The sequence below is a fragment of the Brugia malayi genome (assembly GCF_000002995.4).
Source record: "Brugia malayi strain FR3 genome assembly, contig: Bm_v4_Chr1_scaffold_001, whole genome shotgun sequence".
NCBI lineage: Eukaryota > Metazoa > Nematoda > Chromadorea > Rhabditida > Onchocercidae > Brugia > Brugia malayi.
This window is the reverse complement of record NW_025062475.1, coordinates 5,343,306-5,367,950: the sequence shown is the minus strand read 5'-3', so window position 1 is coordinate 5,367,950 and position 24,645 is coordinate 5,343,306. Positions and strand designations below refer to the sequence as shown.

At 26.1% G+C, this 24,645-nt stretch overlaps 2 protein-coding genes across 3 annotated transcripts; one reads left to right on the top strand and one right to left on the bottom strand.

The window, feature by feature from the left end:
- Window positions 1-1,741: 1,741 nt before the first annotated feature.
- On the top strand, window positions 1,742-24,011 carry Bma-rimb-1 (the record flags this gene model as incomplete). 2 transcript variants are annotated; one of them, XM_043076617.1, is made up of 19 exons in its annotated part: window positions 1,742-2,128; window positions 3,733-4,099; window positions 7,902-8,168; window positions 8,302-8,450; window positions 8,836-8,959; window positions 9,315-9,491; window positions 15,686-15,906; window positions 16,732-17,026; window positions 17,878-18,017; window positions 19,187-19,350; window positions 20,483-20,662; window positions 20,964-21,060; window positions 21,197-21,429; window positions 21,534-21,779; window positions 21,867-22,139; window positions 22,341-22,565; window positions 22,912-23,008; window positions 23,233-23,511; window positions 23,808-24,011. In XM_043076617.1, the coding sequence occupies 19 exons, from the start codon at window positions 1,742-1,744 to the stop codon at window positions 24,009-24,011; spliced, it is 4,125 nt and encodes a 1,374-aa protein (XP_042932551.1). The 2 variants fall into 2 exon arrangements, with proteins under 2 accessions (XP_042932551.1, XP_042932552.1); XM_043076618.1 differs by having other exon boundaries at window positions 15,683-15,906.
- Window positions 15,554-15,917, bottom strand: Bm17374 (Uncharacterized protein; the record flags this gene model as incomplete). The annotated part of the gene is made up of 2 exons (XM_043076619.1): window positions 15,554-15,582; window positions 15,695-15,917. The coding sequence occupies 2 exons, from the start codon at window positions 15,915-15,917 to the stop codon at window positions 15,554-15,556; spliced, it is 252 nt and encodes an 83-aa protein (XP_042932553.1).
- Window positions 24,012-24,645: the final 634 nt, after the last annotated feature.

Here is a 24,645-nt window from a genome sequence, read left to right as displayed (position 1 = left end):
TTTTGCAAATGATTAATTTATCAAATGTTACATTTATTCAAAAATCATCCCATTTCCTTTTCTTTCTTTCATCCTTTTTTGTTTTAATATTTGATGTAATTTGTTTGAGAAGATTCATTTGAAGATAAATCGAAGATGCATCATCACCAAACTAACAAGATTAAAGATTTTGGCGTCTTTGTCTCTCTTTTCTCATCTTCTTCCTCCTCTTTCATCATCACTATCCATCGCTAAAAATTCTCTCAGGATCTAGGTGGCGGGGGAGGAGACAATTTGGAAGAAAATCGATTTACTAAACACGGAAGCTTCTCTGAGATATTATATGAAGGAAAAAAAAAGTTCCATCAACTCTTAAAATGATGAAGAATAAGGAAATGGGAACAAGAGAGAGAAAGGGAGAGAGAGAGAGAAAAAGAAAAAAATGAAAAAGATTTGTAAGACTTTAGTTTATATTTGCTAAGCCTAAGGCTTTTATATTTATGCTTGTTTATCATCCTTTTTCTTCCTTTCTATTCTTCTAAAACATTCAATTTCACTTCTTCTTTTTCTCCTTTTTTTTTTTTTTTTTTTTTTCATTGCTTTGCTATGCCTTTCTCAAAGATAGAAACTTAATTATAAAAAAAAAAGCTAAAGCTAGACTTATTACTAGCTTAGCTATTTTATCATCATCCTCACTCTCTTCTATACTATTTGTCTCAATTTTTACATCAATAACATAGGCCTCATGGAATAGAATAAGAAAAGAATGGAAGAGAAGTTAGAAGAGAGGGAAAAAGTTGAAGAAAAACAGAACGATGAATAAATGCTACTCAAATTCTGATTGTTCTTTTAAATATTGCTTAAGCATTAATTTAATATTTACACATACACATACATGCATACAACATACATATATATATATATACATACACACACACACATGCATGCATACATGCAAACATGCATATATTCTTAAGCATAAATTAGCGCAATCTGCTTTGCTACTACTGCTTATTGCTCGACAATATACTCTACTACTTTCATAAGTATATGTATAGGCTAAACAGGGCAAAACGAATTCATTCATTATTCGTTTCATATAGCTTACTTATATATTTCAAACATTTCATATATTTTACGAGAAAAGTATTTTTGTATTATATTTCAATATTTATGATTAATTAACAATAAATGAAATATTTATGGTTATAAAATTTTATCATTCTACATAATATTGAACTTCATTCTTTTTTTAAACGTTTTATTCAAACTAAGCTATTTCTTTCTTTTTTCTTTCTTTTTTTCTTTTTTTTTGGAAAGTAGCTCTGCTGATTGATGATAGATAGTTTTTTATGTTATTTGTTTTATGTCTTTATTTTTTCGTTTTAGTAAATATGGAAATATAAAAATAAAATTGAAATTTAATGCCAATTTATTTTATTATGAATCATTATTCGGGTCTTTTTCCTACATTTTACTTATAATATCTGTAAATTATTTCAGTGCAAGAACAACATAAGAATTTTAATCGCTTATTATTATTATTAATATTATTATCATTCTTAATATTATTATTATTATGGTATGTTGAAAGATATCAGGAATTCACGATTATTTTCACAATTCCATCTGTCCTTCTAATTATTTTCGAATTTATTCCTAGGATTAATTATCAAGTTTATTTTGGTACTTTTTCATTCTTTCTTTTTTTGAAATTTAATTATTATGTATTATCAATTAATGGAATTGTTATCAATGCATTATGCCATTAGCATATACAGCTAGCGGTTCTGATACAATACCGCATTCACATCATCATCATCAGCAACAACAACAACAACAACATTCCACTGCTTCATCATCATTATTAACTACGGTGCAAAATTCATCTAATTCTTACCAAAATATCGGTGAAAAATCAACAACATCTGTCATTTATCACACTCATCAATATCATCAACATCATTCTCAACAACAACAACAACAGCCTTTTTCAACTGCAGCAACCAAGTCATATTCCAGTATATCTGATGTTTTATTATTAGCATTACGTCAAAAACCTAGTGCGCGTTTGTTTCGCGCCTTATTTCAATATATTCCAATACGTGATTCACCGAATGAGAATCCGCAATTCGAATTACCACTTCAAGTATGTTAATTGTTCGATAAATAATTTAGCCTTACTTCCTTGCTATTTATACTTCAATAGAGTGGTTGATTAATGATTAAATGTTGTAGAGTGAAAGAAAAATGAAGGCAGATAATTGCAAATATTTATGAAACAGACTTTCATCTATTCATTATAATAGTAATATGTAGTAAAGTAATTGTTATTTGTCAGTTAATTATACCGTAATATTAATTTCCGTTTCTTAATAGTGTTTTTCATGCTTATTGCTTTAAAATGAAGCAATTTTTTTTCTAATAAGAAGAAAAGTATATTTCAAAATATATAACGTAAAGCTTTTATTCTTATTTATTGTTCATAGCACATGTAACTTCTCTAATTTTTGAAATTAATCATCAAAATTTAATAATGTTCTTTTTTAAATCATTGTCATTCAATTATCATTAAATTAAACTAACAACGGCAATGTTACTTTATTGATTACTAATTATCTTAAAGAAAATTCTTTTGCTTAGAGAAGAAAAATGCAGCTAATAAAATGTTATATTTCAAAATTTAAAAACCACATAACCAAAAATGTAAGGAAAAGAAAATAGCTTGTTTGAGTTATATTTCGGATCAAAAAATCTTAAAAGTGCAACAACCAATGTCATTTGTTAAAATCTAAAAAGAACGAAAGGATTAGTTGACATAAATCGTAAAATCTTCCATTTAAAAAAAAAAAAAATAATAATTCTGTTGTATTTTCTGGATGGGACAAATTTTTTCTTCTTGTTGATACTTTAAAAGCTCAACTAAAAATATCTGAATTTCTTTCATAATTCTCTTCTTATATTTGCTATTATCCTATCAAAAGAAAAAAATGAAATAAGTATAGAAAGAGTGAAATATTCGTATTATTATAAGTGAGTCATAATTAATTACTTAAGGATACTATCGATATATTTATGCGTAATAATGCTAAGAGATGTGACACAAGTATACAAATGTATATTATGTTTAACATATAAATGACTTTATATCTAAATAATTTATTTAATCAAAGTAATGAATTCAACCTTTAATGCTAGTCTACTACTTTGGTTATTGAAAAACTGTTAGGACTGAAATAGAAAATTAAATTCAAAAACTTAACTTACTATTATCTTTATTCGATATTTGTCATGCTATAATGAATGTATATTTTATTATTGCTATTTCCTTTATCAGTTTAATTAATCGATTCTTAGACTTTTCTGTTTCCATTCAATAACATATCCCGTATAATTTTTAATATCCTTGAATAATCACTTTACTAATTTCTGTTACAGTTAATCTTTTATCCATGAGTTCTCTTTTTTTTTTTTTTTTAGCAGTATTTTTTTATTGAAATTAATAAGATCAGTCTTCTTTTTTCTATGTCAAATCCTATCATTTATCATTCATAATTAAGTTAACAGTACTTTTTGAACAACATTATTATAAACAAAGAAAAAAAGAAAGATTGATGAATTTTTATAAGAAAAAAAAATTTTTTTTAATAAATAAATATAGTATGACTATTATTTCTATTTACTTTAAAAAAAGTTTTTTTTTTCTTTTCTGTTTTTATTTTTATCTATCCAAATGATAACAAGAAATTTTAGGCCGGAGAGTATATATTGGTACACGGTGAAATGGATGAGGATCAATTTTATCATGGTGAAACATTAGATGGTCAAACAGGTTTAGTACCATCAAATTACGTGGAACGTATCCCAAACCAACAACTACTGCTTAACACTTCCCGTGTTCGATCACCATCATTCCCATTGACTGTACCTCCACATCTGACACAAATTCAGCATGATTTCTCCACCTCATCAGCTCATCCTGGAGCAGCAGGTATTTCTGCAACTGCGCAATCAGCAACAACAATAGCGCCACCACTGCCTGATTCTGTTTGTCCTTATCCTCCCGTTGATATCGCTAAAGTTACAGTGCAGGAAGTGAAAATTACCGATAATCCACGTGGTAATCTTTTTTTATACATTTAATTAAAAAAATTCAATTTACATATATAATCTCTATGTGAATGTCAATATTATCATAATATTATCAATAATGATATATTTTTTATCTTAATTAATTAATCAATTTATAGTTTGCCAACCGTTTTTTTTTAAACAGATTTACATTTACAGCTTATATTTAAAAATATATATTAACTTATTAATTTGATTCAAATTTATCTGTTAATTGGCTGGAAATTTACGTCATTTTTTTTAATTTCAACAATATTTCGCATTTTGCTAATACATTCTTATCTTCCAGTTATAGCCCTTATTTTATTTTTTCGGTTATGAAATTTAGGAATATTTTTTGCTTTTTTATTATTTTTTAATTAACAATTGGTATCTATGAACAAAATATGCAATTTATATTGTAATTTTATTATCAATTAAAATTAAAATTTAAGCTATTGTGGTCAAATAATCTAATGTAATCATTTTTTATATCTATTATTGTTCGAATAAAAACGAGAATCCATAAATTATAAATGATAAGCAATTGTATATGCTTATGCTCAATTGTGCCTAATTAATCATTAAATAAATTTGCTTTACTATTATGGCTTGATAAAATTAGTAAAAAATTTGATAAACTTGATTATCATTACATTGATGACAAAGATATAATAAATAGTTTTAATCAAATAATCTTGTTTTTTGTTTCAAAAAAAAAAACTCTTTCAAAATTTTATTTTATATTTTATTCTGATTATTTCCATATTTTTTCTCTTTTCATGTTGCTTTTATTACATTTATTTAGTGTACTGTAAAATTTCCAATTTATTCTCTCTCTTACTCTCCCTTCCTCTCTCTTTCTCTATTATTATCATTTTCCATTTATATGAAGAGAAATTCACTTTTTTTTACTATACTTTTTCAAGAAATGACAAGTTTTTTAAATAAAATTAACTTATGTTAAGTAAGTTTTTGCAAAACTATGCAACTTCCCAGTGGAATAATCTTACAAATTCCTGTTTAATTACCAATAATTATGCAAGGTATTGCTAATATTAAACTAAGTATTTTTTGGACAGATTAACATCATAAGATAAAATTTTAAATCATGTAAAAAAACTAAGAATTGAATAGTTTTTGGATTTATATTGAAGAAGACTCATTCAATTTTGGTTTCTTCATTAATTAATTTTACTATTCAAAAAATTTCCCCTGCAATTATAGTTACTTAATTTATGCTTTTCCAAATATTAGTATTCTCATTTATATTGTTAGTTCATTACAATCATAAAGAATAATGCTGCAACCATTGTTATCTATTTACATAATCGTATGATATATACAGCATTGTATATGCATGATAACTTATTTTTCGAAATTCCTAGCAGATTACCCAGTTAATAGATAATTTAAATCAAATATAATCATGCAAATATAATCATGTAGTGCGCAATCTACTAGGAAATTTGAATATCAGTACAATGTACTATATTATAATCATTGTATTATTTAAAAGTTATTACAATACAATGATGACTAGAAATAAGTTTTAAAGTTTTCTTTTTTCCTTTTTTGATTTATTAAAGACATTTCAAGAAAAAAACTGTTATTTATTATTTAAGTATATAACATGTTTGGAAACAGAAATAGCGCTTACAATTTCGTATTTTATTGGTTCAAACCGATGAAAATACTCTTTTTCTGTAGTCTTCTGTAAGATTTTATAATTATTCCCATTTTTTAACTATTTAGAATTCAGTATAATGTTTTTCCTTTCATATAGAAAATAACAATCTCCCACATTATATTTCTTATCCAATTTAAAATTATTCAATTACGATTAAGTTTCATATTGTTCAAAATGTAATATATGAATATAAAACTGATTTTCTTTTTTGATTCTCAAAATTATTCCAATATTAATCAGTTTAGTCAGCCTTCATTAAATAGTCCCTTTTTTTGTGCATGAATTTTTTGAAATTTTACAGTTTGTTAAATGCAGTTTGTCTATTCAGGGAAGAAAATTGTTTTTTTCTGCGACACAAATGAAAAATATAGTAGCAAGGGAGTAAACAAATTTTTGTATAGAGGAGTAAATATCACAGTTAACTCCTTCGAGCAACTCACTCTATTAGTCGCATTGTACTGAAGTATTATGCCTTACCGTATCATCATAGTATATCGTATCATTGCATCGTATCAAATTACTATATTTTGTACCGTACCGTATCCCGTCACATCTTACTGTGTCATATCATTGTAATATTTGTTCAAAAGAGATATGATTTAAAACCAGAATTAAGCAGCTGTAGTATTTTCGATTTACAAATATAAATGTTGTTCTATTTTTCTTTGAAGGAGAAAAGATTTCAATTTAACAATTTTAATTTGAATTCTAAATAATATGTTACACTACACTTTCTCTTTTCTAAGCTAAATGTAATATATGAAATGGATAAATTTCAAATATTTCATTTTATTAAACCTTTTCAATTACCTAAGCTAGAGACCCCTCTTTTTCATTTTAATTATTTTATTAATTTAGAAAATAGTTTGCTGATTTTATAAAATTGTAGTAAATAAATGAAAAAATATTTTTTTATTGTTATTGTTAAAAATTTTACTTATATATATAAATTTGTGACTAAAAAATTGTTTAATCATTACTTATAAGACAAATTATACAAATTTATTTCATATGCAATAACAGTTGCGTTTTTCTTTTTTTTTTTTTTTTTTTGGGAATGAAATTTTCCTTTTTCTTTTCTTTATCATTCCAAAATTTTATTATTGATCTTTTCTAATTTTCATCTTATTACAATAAAATTAGTTCGATAATTTCGTTGCATGATTAATAAGCAAAACTATACATATATTTCTTTTTGTTGTCATAAATTTGTCATCAAGTTGTGTTAAATGATGATATTGACTACTTTTTTTGCGGGGGAGAAGAGGAAATCAAGAGACAGGAATAAGAAAATAAAAGAGAGAAAAGGGATAAAATGCATGTATACCGTTTGCTTTTTCAATTTAACTTGAACGGAGGAAGAAAAGCCTTAAAGAAAGAAGAAAAGCTAATGTAATTCCTTTGGGCTACATTCAATACTTTTCCTATGTCTAGTCTAACTCTAGCTTTTGCGTAGACTTAGGCATTAGCTTACTTAAAGTATTTCTCAGACATAAAAACAAATATATATATATATATATGTATACACACATATGTTCATATCCTACATCACTAAGAAAAGTTTTATTGATGGATGTTGAAGGCTCATATATAGTCTACGATGATTATTTAAGCAGGCAAGCAAATAAGCAAGATAGCTAGCTAGCTAAGTTATTCAAAAGCTTAAGGATTTAAAAGTGACAAAATATATCAGCAGACAAAATAGATAAAAGTTAGGCAAAGCGTTACAAATATTTCGTTGGAGGATTTGTGCTATTCATTGATTTTCGGCAGTGCTAAAAGATAGAAAATACGTTAGCAAAGAAAAGTAGTAAGGAAGAAAAATAAAAGGGAAAAAGCAAAAATAAAATAGAAATAATAACAATAATGACAACAATAATAATAACAACAAATAAAACATTCAGACCTTTTTTTTTCAAATTAAACGAATCAAACATTGATTATTGTGATATAGTTGTAATCAAAAAAATAATTTAAAATTAATTAGGATCTATTGTAATGCATTTATAATAGATTGTATTTTTATTACGATTGTATAACTTTTTTTATTTGGTTACATTAAATTATTTTTGTTTACTCTCTTTTTGTTTTTTTTTTTGTTCGATCTCATTGGTATTTTCAGTGCCTTTTCCGCAGGAGTTAACAGTGGAGAAGAAAATGAGTCGTAGCTGTGTGATATCATGGACTGCGCCTGATGATTCATTAACACCCATATCACAGTATCATATTTGCGTTGATAGCATTGTTCGTGCCGTAGTACCAGGATCTTTCAAATGTAAAGCGTTAATCGAAGATATTGATTTGTCAAAATCAATTAATCTATCAGTGCGTGCTGTAACCGAGAATGGACATAGTCCAGATGCTGCATGTACTATTTCTTTGGGAAAAGGTTTATATTTTTAAAATTCGAGGAAAAACCAATGAAATTTAAAAAAGAAAAAGAACAGTGATATAATAACAATTAGGAATTAATTGAGATCATTAATTCATTATGTCTTTAGTACATCTTTTAAATAATTAAGATGCACCAATAGCACCGCAACACGTTCGTATCTGGTCGATAACACCAATATCAGCTTGCGTATCATGGTATCCAAGTGATAGTAAAGCGGAACATGTTATTCTGCTCAATGCAGTAAAAGTGGGGATGTGTCCTCCGTCTGTCTTTCAGGTTAAAATTTAAAAAGTTTCAAATTTTTATTGTAAAACGTTAATCTAAGATATTAACTTTCAAAAAAAAAAATTTCTTTTTTCATCATAATACTTAATATAAATCGTAGAAAAGCGAAATTAAGAAACGTACTTTACTTAATATATAATTTAAATCTTTGATGATTATTTAATCTAATACTTTTAACATATCAATATTCATCATGAGTAAATTGATTATCTGTATTCTTTCTGTTATCTATTATCTAATTATTAGATACCTCCTAATAATGATATCTGCATAAAAATTCGTAACATTTTTTCATCATTAAAAAAAATTATATTAATATTTGTTTATTGATTATTTATCAATTTCTCTTTTTCTTTCCTTATTTCATTTTTTTTAGGTGCAATTAAACGGTCTTTTACCCTCAACAATCTATCGTGTTTCGGTACGCACCAAACATCCGAAAGCTGTCTTAGAGCAACGACCCGTTGAACGTTGCTGCGATTTCAAAACGCTGCCAAAAAGTTTTTCATTTTTCTTCAAATACTTTTTGTTTTCTGTAAAGTAATATTTTGGATGACAAAAATTAATTAAAGCAAATTTTATTATTAAGATAAAATAAAATGATTAATTGTTTAATTTATCATTTTTGCTAAGTATTAAATAATCAATGATTTTTATCAATTTTATTGGATAATTTGAGATCCTTCTTACATGTACTCTCAATTGTATTGCTATTGCTAAAAATTTTTAAAGATATAGTATAATACAACATAATATGATGTAATATCACATGCTATGTATGATATGATATATGATATGATATGATATATTTCATTCCTTCATAATTCAGCCAATATGCATACTGTGATGTTTCAGTCGGTCTTCCGGATCCACCTTCTAATGTACAGGTTGAAATGGGTCCACAACCTGGTACACTTTTGGTTTCCTGGACACCGGTCACTAATCAACCATTACCACCGTCTCGTGCCGCTGTACATTCCTATCTTGTTTATGCTGATGGTCGTAATATTGCTCAAGTGCCCAGTGTAAATGGTAAACATGTTAATTTTAACTATCAGTGTTTAATTATCAAATCAGTTGACATGTTCCAGTTGAAGCTCCATACAATTTTTTAGACATTGTTTACAGAAGCATTTATGCAAAATTTTCCATGACAAGAAATTAACTTTCATCCAAGAAAAAAAAGAAAAAGCAGACGAAATTGCACCTAAATTTAGATCCCTTATAGTTCGTGGACAGTCTCATTAAACATGCATGTAAATTTTCATTTCAATTTAATTTTGCTCATTATTTTTTCAATGTAAAAAAAAAGAAGAAATATTTAATAAAAATTGGGAAACAAATCTTTTATGGGAAATTATATGACATGACAAAAGTGATAAAATATAATTTTTATAACTTTTTAACTTAATATATAACTTATATCTTTGTTGCATGCAACAATATCTACCTTTCTTCAATATCGATTACTTTGAGTATTTTAAAATTCTTTTCTACTTTAGTAAGCTTTTTAGTTCTCCATTTCCATTCTTTCTTTCTTTTTTTTTAATAATTACGCTAGAAATATTTTTATCGAAAAAAAAAAAAAATTTAAAAATATATTATTAATAAGAAATTTTATATGGACATACATTTGTAATTAAAAATATTTTATCGATGAAAAATTTATCTTTTTTAAAGAACAGAATTTCTAATAAATTATTTGTGGTAGATCTTTTCTCTCTCTCTCTCTCTCTCCTTGCTTTCCTTTCCAGACCATGGTTATTATTCATTAGTATCATAAATAGTCTTATATCTATTATATAATGTGTGTCTTTTTTCAGTTCTTTTTTCTTTTTTCTTCTTTAATACAAAAAGTTATAATTTTTAAATTTTTTTAAAAAAGTTATAATAAAACTTGAAAAAATTATAGTGATTTTTTAAAATTTGAAACAATGTTTTTCAAAACTTTTACTTATTTTTTCCTTTTTAAAATTTTTTTTTAATTTCAAAAATTTGCTTAACAAAAAGAACAGAAATAAGAATTATTGTAGTAAGGAAAAATTTTAATGCAAATGGTAATTTGTACAAAATTCAAATTATTTCTTTTTTTGCTCTGTTTTTTACATACATTTTACTACAAGCGGATTAATTTCTTGTAAACTGTAAAAAATTTCAATTTTATTAATGAAAAGAAAAATAAATGCATTATCATTTTCATATTTTTAGCACAAAAAATATTAGCAATGATAATAAAATGTGTATGAAAAGTTGAACGCAAGATTTCAAAAAGCATAAATTTTTATTTTAGCCTTAAGGCTTTTCAGTACTTTTAGATTTTTTTTTTTTTTTTTTGAGAGCAAAGCTTTTTCTTTCCATTTTTTAAATTATCTTTATTATACGACAGCTCTTCTTCTAATCTGTCTTTTCCAATTCATTTCTTATCTTTTTCAAAAAAAAAAAATACTTTGCTTTGCACGAATAAGTCGAATTAAATTTCTTTCTAAAATTAATTCTTACTTTTAGAAACAAATTTGTCATTCTGTTGCTGAACGTCAAAAAGTTTCTCAGCAATTTTTAGAGTTATTGTCAACAAATTACACACTATGCTATTCATTTTTTAATAAAAATTTTCAAATATAACATATATATGAAAAATAATTGTTTAATTTGATTGATCGAAAATATAAACTGTTAATTTTTGTCTTTTTATAAGTTATTGGGAATAATTGCAAACATAATTTTATCTTTTTCAAGATCCATTAGCCATTTTGTTTTGTTCAGAGTAAAAATATTAAAAAATTTCCGAATTAATTACTTAGTTTTTTCATATTCTGTAAACTTCAATATTTTCCTTCTTCTAAGCATAAATTCCAACAAGGTTGCCATGCATTAATCCTGCTAATAATAATAGCAATAATAATAATAATAATGATAGTAATAATAATAGTAATGGTAATAACAATGATAGCATAATGATAATAATGGCAGTAATAATAATAATAATTGTAAAAATAAATAGAGAAAAAACCATTATATTCTTGTTTGTTTTTTTCTGTTTTTGTTTTCCTCAAACAATGATATTTGCTGATTGATAAACCGGAATAAACTGATTAGCCTTATATAATTCCGATATTTCCGACTTTCTCTATTTATGCGCAGTATTATTATCAAAAAATTTCCATTCCTTTTTTTTTTGCTTGTTTTTTTCCTTTCTTTTTTTTCTTTTCTTTTCTCACTTTTTTCCTTTTTTCTCCCCACTTTTCAAAGGTTATCTCAAATTCCGCTTGAAGCGCAAAAATGATTGATTATACCATTGGGATATAAAAGGGAGAGAGAAATAGAGAGAGGGAAAGGGAGAGAAAGAAAGAAAAAATTTTCATCTAAAATCTTGAAGAGAAAAAAGGAGGGAAAAGAAAACGATGTTATCGAACTGAAGTTTTTCATTTCAAATGGTCAAATTTAGATTGATGAATTTTAGAATCGAATAAGAAAAAGTACAGTCTAATATGGATTTTTTATGAAATTGTGTGCCTATTTTCCTTTGCATAAAATGGGGCAGAATAAAATGAAATTTCATTTTAAGAAATATTTATGTATTATTGTTTACTTTGTTGTTGTTGTTTTGGTATTTTGCGTAAGTACTTTAATTAATGATCTTATATACGGTGATGGGCTATGGGATGATAATTAATGAACTTTAAGAAAAAAATGACTAAATAATTCTCACTCAATATTTGTTAATACTTTTGTAGATTTAATTAAATTTTAATTATTCTAGTCAAATTTGAATTCTATTTAAATATTTCTATGTTATTGACTTGATATAAGGTAAAAAACATGAATGTGGACAATATAAATAAACAAAAGTAAGCAAATTGATTAACGAAAAAACTTAAACGATTCACTAACTACTAAAAAATTAATAAAAATTCTTTTTTGAATGCTTAAAAATAGTTTGTAGAAAGTAAGAGATTTATGAATTAAGAATTAAAAAAAAATTTTTTTCCGGTTTTCTGAGATTTATATATTTCAATTTAAAAAAAAAAAAAAAAAAAAAAAAAAAAACTACAATTTTATTGTAAATATTTAGAAATTTCTTATAGTCTTAATAATTAAATTATTCCTCACAGAGTCATATTGAGGAAGAAAGACAAAGAAATCATTGCAAAATTATTCAATGCTTGTGCATTAAATTTAAACTGATCTTTTTATCGTTACTTCCTTATTATTCATTTGTTTTATCATGATAAATGATTTTCAATCAAGGGTAATTAATTACTCGAATTACCTGTTATAAACAAATAATATTATCAACAAAATAGCCAGAAAATGAAACATCAAAAAAGCAATATTTCCAGAAATTATCTTTTCATTGATTTAAATTTTAGTATAAGTGGTTGTTCAGTTTTTTTTTTTTTTTTTTACTTAATTGATTCAATTTAGCTGATGATAGCGCTCCTGTTCAGATAAGCTAAAGTACAAAATTCCGGAAAACAGTAATTGCGCATTGCATTGTAGACTTTTCAGAAGAATTAAATCATGAAATATTCCTTTCTTCTATCCTATATAAAAGAAATTTAAAAAATTTTCAGCACTTTCACTTCAAACCTTTTTTTGCTGTGACAAGAAAAATTAACCGGTAGTAGCTTCTACTTTTTCAAAAATTCATGAAACTCTAACAACAAGTAACAGCAAAACTAATTTTCTGCCCTTTTACCCACTACTCTAGTTCTTCTAATATTACTAGTACTTCTAATATATTAATTTAATAAATAATTTTTTTATTTAATTACAGCAAAGTCACTACAATATTCAAACTGATGAAATTATATTTCAATTATTTAAAAAAATTTTTTTTTTAAACATAGTGTAATGCGGTGTTTTATTATAAAATCATCAGAAAAAGCTGTGATATATTTCCCCGAATCTGAATTAATAATTAAATTCATTTTTGTATTAAAATGAAAAAATATATATATATATAATTAGAGGAATGCGGAAGGAATATTTTGTGGCAATTGGCGATATATATCTAATTTTGTTCTATGATTTCTATCATTTTTTAAAACTAATTATTTTATAGCTTGAAACATTTGAGTATATAAGAAGATTACAAAGTTATGAACATTCTTTAAAATTGTTATCGTTTACTATTATTAATTATCGTCATTATTTATCTTTATTTTTTTATTATATATATTATTATTATTATTTTTAATGTATTGCTATCATTATTAGTGTACGTTTAAAAAAAAATTTTTTTTACAAATGAAAAAATTACATTTTTGTTTTTATTCTTTCACTTCAAACTTATTTTATGATTTCAACATTTCAATATATCCGACATTTCGATGGTTAAATTAATTATATATCAAATTCAATTGATTATTTTATTAATTGAAATGTAAGCGAAAATTTTTCATAACAAACAATAATAATTTTATCATTGTATGTATTTGCGTTGAATTTAGGTCCATTAAATTTGTTTAAATTAAACCAATTAATAAATGAATTAAATGAAATGTTCATTTGATTTATTGGATGATTATTGCAAATGGATATTAAAAATTTTATGTTATCGTATTTTGTTCATTTTTACAGTAATAATTAATGCAAATTTTGATCATTAACAGTATTTTGAATAATTATTTGTCATAAAATGAAATTCACTTAATTAATAGCACCCTAAATTGAATTTTGTAATTATTCGGCGTATAACAAAATTTATGTAATTAACAGCATTATAAGTTAAATTTAGAATAAAATGAAACATTTAATTGCATTTATGATATAAAATCATCACATAAATTAGTATTTTTCAAAAAAAAATAAGACTTTAGCTCTCCGTCGACATTATGAAATATTAGTTCAGAAAATTTGCAAATATTTTAATGCGTTCAAAAATTAATTCAAATTACTGAATATTTCATAAGAACAATTAAAATGAATTCGTTTTTTTTTTTTTTTTTTTTTAATTGCATTATTAGATGGACTGAGCAATCACTGATTAATGGATGAAATTGAATATAAAATTTGGAAAGAGATTAGTTTTTCTCTGAATAAAAATAACAGATAATCGCAATTAGAATACTTTTAAGCATAAAGAAAAAAGTCTCTTCATTTTACATTTTTTCCCTCTACTCTCTTTCTCTTCCTCTTTATCTTTTTCTCTCTTATTCTTACATGTTTTCATTCAAAATACATTTTACTTACAAATAATTCATTAATTATTCCTATTATTATATAACAAATATTGCACTACTTTGCCTACACAACTTTGAATCACTTTTCTTTCAGATTATATTGCTTATCGCAAAATAGAGAGACTGAATACTTATTCGTAAATAATGATTGATTAATTGGACATATCCGGAATGTCCGGAATGATATAATCAGGACACAATCATATATTTCATTAATAATTGATAAAATTATCCATGTTATGTAATATTTTTGATATACTAAATTTAAAAAAAATGAAGCAATTTGTTCAAATTTCTAAAATATATGTTTTTAAATTTGATCTTAACAAATTATAACACATCTTTAATTTATTGCATATTCTTTTTTTCTGATAAATATATACAGGTGCGAACATAAATCACTCATTAAATATTATAAACAAATTAGAAAAAAAGAAAAGAGTTTTCGAAATAAAAAAACTATTTCTATTTTGTATTAACAATTTGGTATTATAAAAACTTTACACATAACGTTTTATAAAAAGTATACATTTATTATAAAATGACTAAATATTATAAAAATACATCAAAGAAAAAATTAGATGTATAAAAAATCAAAGGCTACAAAAACTTTACTTCTAAATATTATATTTTGAAATTATTAGTATAAATAAATGAATCATAAAGACACATAATCGGAAGTTATGTAATTTTCGCAGGTTAATTCGTGATATTTTGAGATTACAAACATTTGAAAAGAAGAAGAAACCGATTTTTAAAATAAATGATAAATTTGCTTTATATTTTGTACTTTCATTTCACATATTTTATCTATCGTCAGTTTTTTTCTGAATAAAAAATTTTTGCCAACATTTATACGACTAACATTAAAAATCAATTTTAATATTTTTTTAAATATATAAATCAATTCTAACATATTATAGCAATATAAATGGGAACTTTAAAATAAAATTAATATAAAGTTATTAAAACTTCTCAAATTATCATTTCTTTTATTTGTAATTAAGTCAAACTGTTTTTTCCAAAAGAGTTATTTAGCAGATCACGTACTTCTCCGATTGTCCGATTTTGCGGACGATCCACCAATTTTCATTACTGTTCGAACAAGGACAAAAGAAGGTTCCGTATCATCAGATTCAAACGTTTGCCGTGTCCCACGTGACATTACAAATACTAGCGAACTTACAAATCGTACTACAACATTTGGTGTACAGTCGAATTTGGTGCAGAGAATACCATCTACCGGTGTACGACCTTCATTGGTATGTACCATATTTCAGACATATTTTTATTGAATCATTAATTCAGGCTTCAATTTATTCATATTAAAAGTATGATACTATGCAGAATTATATGTAACATAATAATAATCTTACATATTTTTACATTCATTAATTTAAATCTTAAACTTTATACATTTACAATTCAAATTTACTTTTTTATTCTTAAATTTGAAATTAAATGCAAAGAAAAAAGAAGTCAATCTTCATAAACGAAGAAATAATGCTTTAGAAAATTATAATCATTGACTTGATTGATCATTAATTTTCTTCTCTCTCTCTCTTCTTTGTTTCTTTACCTCTCCCTCTCCCTCTCCTTCACCTATCTGTCCTTCTGCATTTCTAATGAAATATATAGAAAAATATGGATAAGAGAAATGAAAAAGTTCAGCTTAAATTATTTATTAAAATCAATAATATTTTGCCATAAGTTTTTAAGCGCAAAAGTCTTTTTATATCATCAAAATACACACTGCCGCTATCACCGCCACATCTGTCATCATTATCATCATCATCATTATCTAGATTCTAACTGTCATCTCATTCTCGACAATGTGTCATTTTAGTTTGAAATTACAGATTGATGTCATCATCATGAAGAAAATTTCTTGCTAATATTATGCAACAAGCTAAGCAATATTAACAAATAATATCTTTCTTTCCTTTTTCCTTCTCTCTTTCTCTCTTTCTTTCCTTCCCTCGCTTTTACTTTTTTCTTTTCTTTCTTTAAATGTTAAAAACATTTAGTAATAAATTAAAGCTGAGCAAAAATAAAGAACAAGGAAAAGAAAATATTTGTATTTTAAGATATCATCACTTGCTCCAATCAGTATTTCTGTTGGACAAACATCAATTGCAACAACAATACCAACAACAATAACAACAACAGCAACAGCAGCAGCAGCAACAGCAACAGCAACAACAATAGCACCAACAATAGCAATAACAACAACAATAACAGCACCACCACCACCAATAACAACAACAGCAATGACTGATCTTTTACAAACTTCTCAGGGAAATCTTGCTACTATCAATAATTTAATGAATAATTCGATGATGATATCACGTCCAACATATGGAAATCATCATATCACACCTGGTCTGTCTATCTTTGTCTTTTTCTTTATTAAATTTAATATTTTCGGATATTTCATAATTATTTAATTAATGTCTTCTTCGTTTAAGTAATAACAAAAGCAATAAGAATAGCACTAGTCTTATCAGTCATTTTATAGAAAGTTTCTTCATATCTCTGATGACAACATTATAGCAATGTCCTTTCCTTTTCTTTTTTGCAAACTTTACAAACAGCTATTAGGACATATTTGACGAATTGATTGTTCAAGAGACAATTAGACTCTTTTAGGCTCTTCATTTCCACACTAATTTTGTAATCGCAGATGGTTTGGCATTGCTAACTCCATAATCATAAATAGTCTAATTAACCTTTGTAATAGCATATAATCTCACCTTACTAATTTTATAATAATGATTAATCTGGCCTTAATAATCTTCTAATTCCAAATATTCTCACCTTACTAACTTCGTAATCGCGAATAGTCTGACCTTAACTTTATGAAAACTCAGCTTATTATTTTATTAGTTAATAATAGTAGCCAAATATCTCTTCCGTTTGCTATCTTTTTTATCCTATCATACAAATGCTAGTAATCAATTTTCAGGTAACAAAATATTGATAAGGTATTCAGGTCTCGATCAAATGCATATCAGTAAACATCATCAATTGGTACAAAGTAGTGCTGCTAGTAGTAGTGATGATGGTGATAATGATAACAGTAGTGATAGTGACAGTAATGATGGAGATGATAATGACGGCTATTAATGAATAACTAATTAGCTTAGTTTAGATTTAGGAATTGTAAATAGTGGCATCAATAATAAATCAATCAATCAATCAATCAATTTATTTAAACTTTTTCACTATCACAGGTATACCAGCTATCAATAGCTCACTGCTCAATCTCTCAGGAAATGGTAAATTGGGTTACTCTGGTGGTAGTGGTAGTACATCTGGAATAAATTATAATGGTTTATTAAAAAATTATCAAACATCTGGTTTATTACATGAGGTTCATTTTTTCTTTTTTAATTTTAACTTGACAAATATTTTGAAATGTCTTTTTTGTTTCTTCTCTTTTCTTTTTTTTTTCTTTTAAAAATGATTATTAAATGAAATAAATTTTAACTCTTTTTAAGCTGTAATTTATATTTTGTTTCCTTCCTAATGATGTAATAGAGTTTGAATTGAATTATTAAAAAGAAATTTTTTTCTTTGAAAATAAAATATTAGTGATTATTTTCCTCTGCTTATATTTTATGACGAAATTGATTTTTTCAGTCAATTGATTTATTTATCAATATTGATTTTTTTTTTTTTGTTTCTGTTTCTTTTCTGTGAAATTTCATTAATATATAACATAAAGTAGCTAAAATTTTAAATAAACAACATTCCTCTAATGAATATAGACTTTTTATCAATCAGTTTACATAGATTATTCATTGATCAAGGCTTCATATCAATATTAGTATCATCTATATTGCTTTGCTTTATCTAAGTAGAATTAGTAAGCTAACATAGATCATAGATTACCAGTACATTTCTATTTATTTAAACAAGCTTTTATGTCAATAAATGACATATTTGACAAATTTTAATCTAATTTCTACATTCTAATAATTTTTTTTAAAGTATGTTTTTTATACTGTACAATTCAATTGAAATAGAAACTACTCATCTTCGAATTCAAACAGTTTTTTTTTTTTTTTTTGTAGATTCAAAATTTTCTAAATTTGCAATAATTTTTCCTTTTCCTTATTTAAAATTTTTTTTTTGAAATTCCTATGCACATTTCGTACTTTTCTTCTTTTTAACAAAACAATTACCTTTACCCCTTATTTAATTATTACTTAAACTTATGGTTTTGTTTTAATAATTTTTATTAAATATTTTATTTCACGGTTAAATTGATTCCATTTACAAAAAGAAAAATGTATTATAATTTCATAATTTGAATTCAACTCGGTAAAGATATTAAATTTATATCACATTTGTGAATATTAATAATTTCATTGTATAAAGCAAAAATAAATTAATGCAACAGCTATTTTTTATCGTAATTTGTAATTTTTTTATTTTTATTTTTTGCACTTTTTTATAATATTACAATTTTTTTTCTTCTTGTATTTTCAATTTTCTTTTTAATGTTTCAAAAACTGTCCATCATTGGAAGTAATTTAGCAATGGAAAACACCAAATCAGTATTACATATTTCATCCGCATGCATTACGTCGTGATTTAACAACGACGGAAGAAAAACCGAGTGTACTCGAGATGGAGCATAATTATCTTCTCAAACATCGTATATCACCGTGGACATTAACATCACAGAATTCTAGGACTAGGTAAATTTATTACTTGTATTTTTTTTAATTCAAAAATTGCAATGAGCTAACTTTCTTGCCACTATTATTATTATTATTATTATTGTTATTACTAATTATTTATTATTATTATCATTATTATTACTAATATTTATTATCGTTATTACTACTATTATCATTATTATTAATTATTATTGTTGGTTATTATTATTGTTAATATTATTATTGATCAGTAATAATTATTATTATCATTACCATTATTATTTATTATTATTTACTGTTTTTATCACACCTCCTATTACTGCCTATTACTTACTGTTACTCCTACTACTGTTGTTATAGTTGTTAAAGAAGGAAAGATTACTGCAAAAGCCTAGATGAAGTGTTTGTTAGAAGATATAAAATTCCTTAAGGATGTGTAAAGCCTACGTAACATATGCATAGAGGAAGGCCTTATAAAGAGGACTTTAGCTGAGGTGCCTTAAGTGAAATTTTCCTCTTTCTTATATGAGAAAACTTAGTTGCTTAGAATGTATTAAAAATATCTCACTCTAGAGATATACAATAAATACATAAAATGAAATGAAATAGAATTAAAAGAGTTGGAAAGAAAGAGATAGAGAAAAAGTGGTGGAAGAGAAAAAATAGAAAAGAAATTATTGATATTTGAAACAATCAAAAAAAAAAAAAAAATAGAGAGAGAGAAAAGTTTTAAAAAAGTTCTTGCAAAAAAACGAAGGGGAAGAAAAAAAAAGACAGGATGATAGAAGTAAAGCCAAGTTTAAAGCATATGTAATTTTTTTTTATTGCTGTCTGAGATGCATTTATTATGTCTTATTCAGGCTTGTTGTCTTCGAAATATAGCAGAAGACATGCCTAAAACTCAGTAAATATATTTTAATTCCTATTCATAAGAAGCCCATCGTATTTACATTTATTTCATATTGTGCATCTCTTTAAATCAATTGAACCTTTTTAATCTTGTCAATTTATCTTTGAAATGAATTAATTAAATTATCAGAAATGCCATTAAACGGATTTACTTTATAATCTTTTATTCTAATTTTGTTTAATTGAGATATGACGCAATGAAAATCTTATAAAAATTGTTTTTTTTTTGTTTTACTTTTTATTTTTTCTTTTTTTGTTTCAGATTTGAACATTATTTGCGAAATCGTGCAGATGACCGTTCCGGACGTTCGTTAATTAATTTTCCCACTCGGACGGGAAATTTCTTACCAGTTCCGGTTGCGCGAGTGCGCACGGAAGAATTGTGTAGTACAAGGAGTGAACCGGATCTTCGACCTATGGCACTTGATGACTTCTCCTGCAGGTCATCATTATTTTACTTTTAAAAACACGAAAAAAAAAAAAATCGTAAGAAAATTAAGTCATGAAGAAAATCAAGATCAAGATTTTGTATGATGTATTATTGATAAATGAATTTGATCAGAAAAGGAAATGTAAGCATAGATGGTTTAAATGAGAAATTTCGGAATTTGACGAATTAACATTATTAATATGTTATTTTATTCATTTCTAATTACTTTTTTGCTGCCAAAAAAGTAATTAGAAGTGTTATGATAATATTAAAATTCCTTAAAATTCATCTAAAATTAAAATTTTGATAATAGATGGTTTGTGGCTTTATTTGATTATTCTCATCATATGAGTCCAAATGCAAACGCACAGCAGGAAGAACTTTCATTTCGAAAGCATCAGCTAATTAAGGTTATTTTTATCTTTGTCTTTCTTTCTCTCTCTCTCTCTCCCTCCCTTTCATCTCTTTTTGTTTCGCTCATTATTCTTAATCGTTTTTTTCTTTTCTCGGATTAATTAATTAATCATGTGATGAGTTTACTTTTAGGTTTTTGGTGATGTTGATCAAGATGGTTTTTACACTGGACAGATTGGTCATCGTATCGGACTTGTTCCTTCAAATATGGTAATTGAAATTGCTAAAGATGATTTAATGCCACCACAAAGACGTCGTTCAGATGCTGCTACAACTCTGGAACCATCTTTACGACGAATGCGCTGGGGTTCATTAAAGTCAAGAAGTTATGATCACGCTGGTGATCGTCGACCACCACGAAGCAGGTAATAGAAAGTTATTTAACTAACTATGGAAAGCATAGCCTATAATTTATATATATGGTCAAATTGAAATTAATTATAACACACTAATTATTGAGAGGTTTTAGGATAATAACAGTGGATGGTGAGCAATATCCATCTATTGATCGACGTGATCATTCGTTACCCAATAGATCAGGTGACTATTTCGGAACATCATTCAGGCGTATACCTGTTGGTGATTATCGGTTGCTTTCTGCAAGAAGTGAATATGGTGGTAGAGGAGGAAGTGGTGCTGTTGGTGATGAATATGATATGTATCCACCGAACGGAAGACATACACGTGACTATTACGGTTATGCACGTGATCATAGGTTTGTAAATTTCATTTTTAGGAAGCAATCAGCTAAATTTAAGTTTACTCAGATCTCAGACTTGGAATTATTGTAATATAATTGCAGAACTCGTGAAATAACAGCTGATCGAGATCGTAGAGAATATTATATGGATGAAAGAGATTTGTCGGAACGTGAAAGAGCTGATTTTTATGAATCTGAAGGACCTCGAGATCCTCGGGAACGAGACATGCGTACTTATCGCGATGTACGTGAAGGTCGAGACATGCGAGATTGCCGTGATTATCGAGATTCAAAATATCCGCGTGAAGCAAGTATGACGAGACGAGAACGGGATTATTTGGAGGAACATGATGATCAAAGAATGCGTGATTATAGGTAATTTGGGAGGAAAAAGTGTATATGTATATATATGCAAAAAAAGATTAAAAAGATATAGTAGCCAAATGTTCTTCCATCTAAATTAAGGGATTTAATGAAATCACACAATAGTATGAATATAATATTCGTAAATACGATAATCATTAGATTCAGCATAAATCTGCTAAAGCACTAGTCATTCCAGCTAGCCAATTTTAGGGATTTACGTGAGTACAGGGATCAACGTGAAGTAGCAGAGTACCGTGAAATGAGAAAAGATCGAGAAGTAGATCAAGGCGTTAGGGATGCAAGGAATTACGACAGAAGGTGTGACTATGGCAGACTTGAAAAAGGTCATGGATCAATGCGGGAATATGGAGTTTCAACTGGTACTGCTCAGTCGCATTACCCATCTGAGACTATTGCAACTGCTGAGGATTCGCGGTAAATTCAATACCGTTTCGTTAGAAGGAAGAAAAAAGAGAATGCCTAAGTGTACAGCTCATTTCATGAAACTATCCTAGGCTCTCTCATGTAGCTGTTAATATAGTTTAATAGTCAATGTGTCATTTTCTTAAGTTAAAATTATTTAGCATGTTTACACGTAACACATCATTGAAATTTATGAACTTTCGTCAATAATTTAAAAAGATACATTAAAATTAACTTAAATAAAAAGGTTAGTTAATCATTTCATTCAAATGAATAAACTTTTCATGTTAATTTCTGGAATTTTTTTTTCCTCCAGTTTCATAATAGAATTATAAACAAGGACAGGTTTTTTTTTCAGGCATGGTAGAATAAATGGTGGCATGGTAGTCCGGAAATTTGTAGCTAAATTTGATTATGACTCACGTGAATTAAGTCCAAATGTTGATGCGGAACAGGTTAGTCACATCCGTAACAAATAATATTAATTATTATGTTCTAACAATCATATCAAATTATTTCTATAGGCAAAAAACAATTGCGCAATTAATTGAAAACCAATAATTATTAATAATAATAAAAATAAAGATAATAATAATAATTAATAGATAATAATAAATAACAAATGCAGAAACTATCGAATATTCATAGATACGCGATCAAAAAAAAATCTTTTGTTTAGGTTGAATTATCATTTCATGCTGGTGATGTTATCACTGTATATGGGGAAATGGATGAAGACGGTTTTTTTATGGGTGAATTAAATGGTGTTCGTGGCTTGGTACCATCAAATTTCCTTCATACTTCATCACCAAATTTATTATTGCCAACACAAATGCCACATCATCATCAACAACAACAACAACAGCAAGCCTCTCAAGTAGTGCCTCCAATTACAGTTCCAATTTTAGAACAACAGCCAAAACCAAAAGGTGTTGTTTTTCAAGAAAATGCTAAAAAGGTTAGTTATATACATATGAAATCCCATCGTACATCTATCATTTATGATCAAAGATAGGGAATATTTGATTAATTTCACACTTTATTCTATCGTATTACTATTACTTAAGGGAATTTATGCATATGGAAAAAAAGTTATCCTTAATGTAGCTACTGTTATTTTCAAATTAAAAGATATGAATAAAAGTTGGTCAATTTAAAGTCCAAATTTACAAGTAAAATTTGAAAGTAGAAGTTATGCAATAGAAATTCAATCCCTTTTTTGGTTTATTTATTATAGTAAAATTATATTTTTAGTCATTGCCTGGCCGACAAAGTAGTCAAGTATCATCAACAAGTAAATCTGTTCCACAAGCATCCATGAAATCGAAAACTGGAGCAGCAACTGGTACCCAGAAGACATTATCAAAGAAACCAAGTGAATCCAGCGCTAAATCCACTCCTAATGCCAGGAAAACATCACAAACCGGTAAAAAGGAAGGTGTTGTTAAGGTAAAGTAGATTCCTGTTCACTCCATAAGTAAAAGTTAAAAGTAGAAGTTATGCAAGTAGAAATTTAATCCTTCTTTTTTACTATTTTGATCTTTTTTACTATTTAGTATAGTAAAATTACTATTCGTCGAAGTCATTGCCTGGCCAACTTCTTCGCTAACTTAAATCTTCTATCTTGATAGTAGCAATAGCTTGAAGAGTATAAGTTAAAAATAAAATAATAAAAAAAGAGAAAATATGCATTACAAATGGAATCTTCTTCCCTAACTCCATCGCAACTTGTCACACTTTATTTTTCGTTTGAACTAAACTTTATTTTTTAGTAAAAATTGTAGCTATTGCAGGAACCTTATAAATTAATATTTCATTTTTTCAGAAAAAATCTTGAATAAAATAAGAAAATCTTGCTTCTTTGATGGTCGATAATTGTTGTTCTTCCGTTTTCTCGGATTTTGACAACAGCAACAACAACAATCGCAACTAATATACACTGCTATTAATATCACTATTACTAATCTTATTATCACTGTTATTATTCATACTACTAGTATTACAATTTAAAACGCAATACTTTCAATAATGCCAAATGAAGTCGATATTTCTTAATTTTCTTCTTTAAATAGCAGTTAGATCATCATCTAGT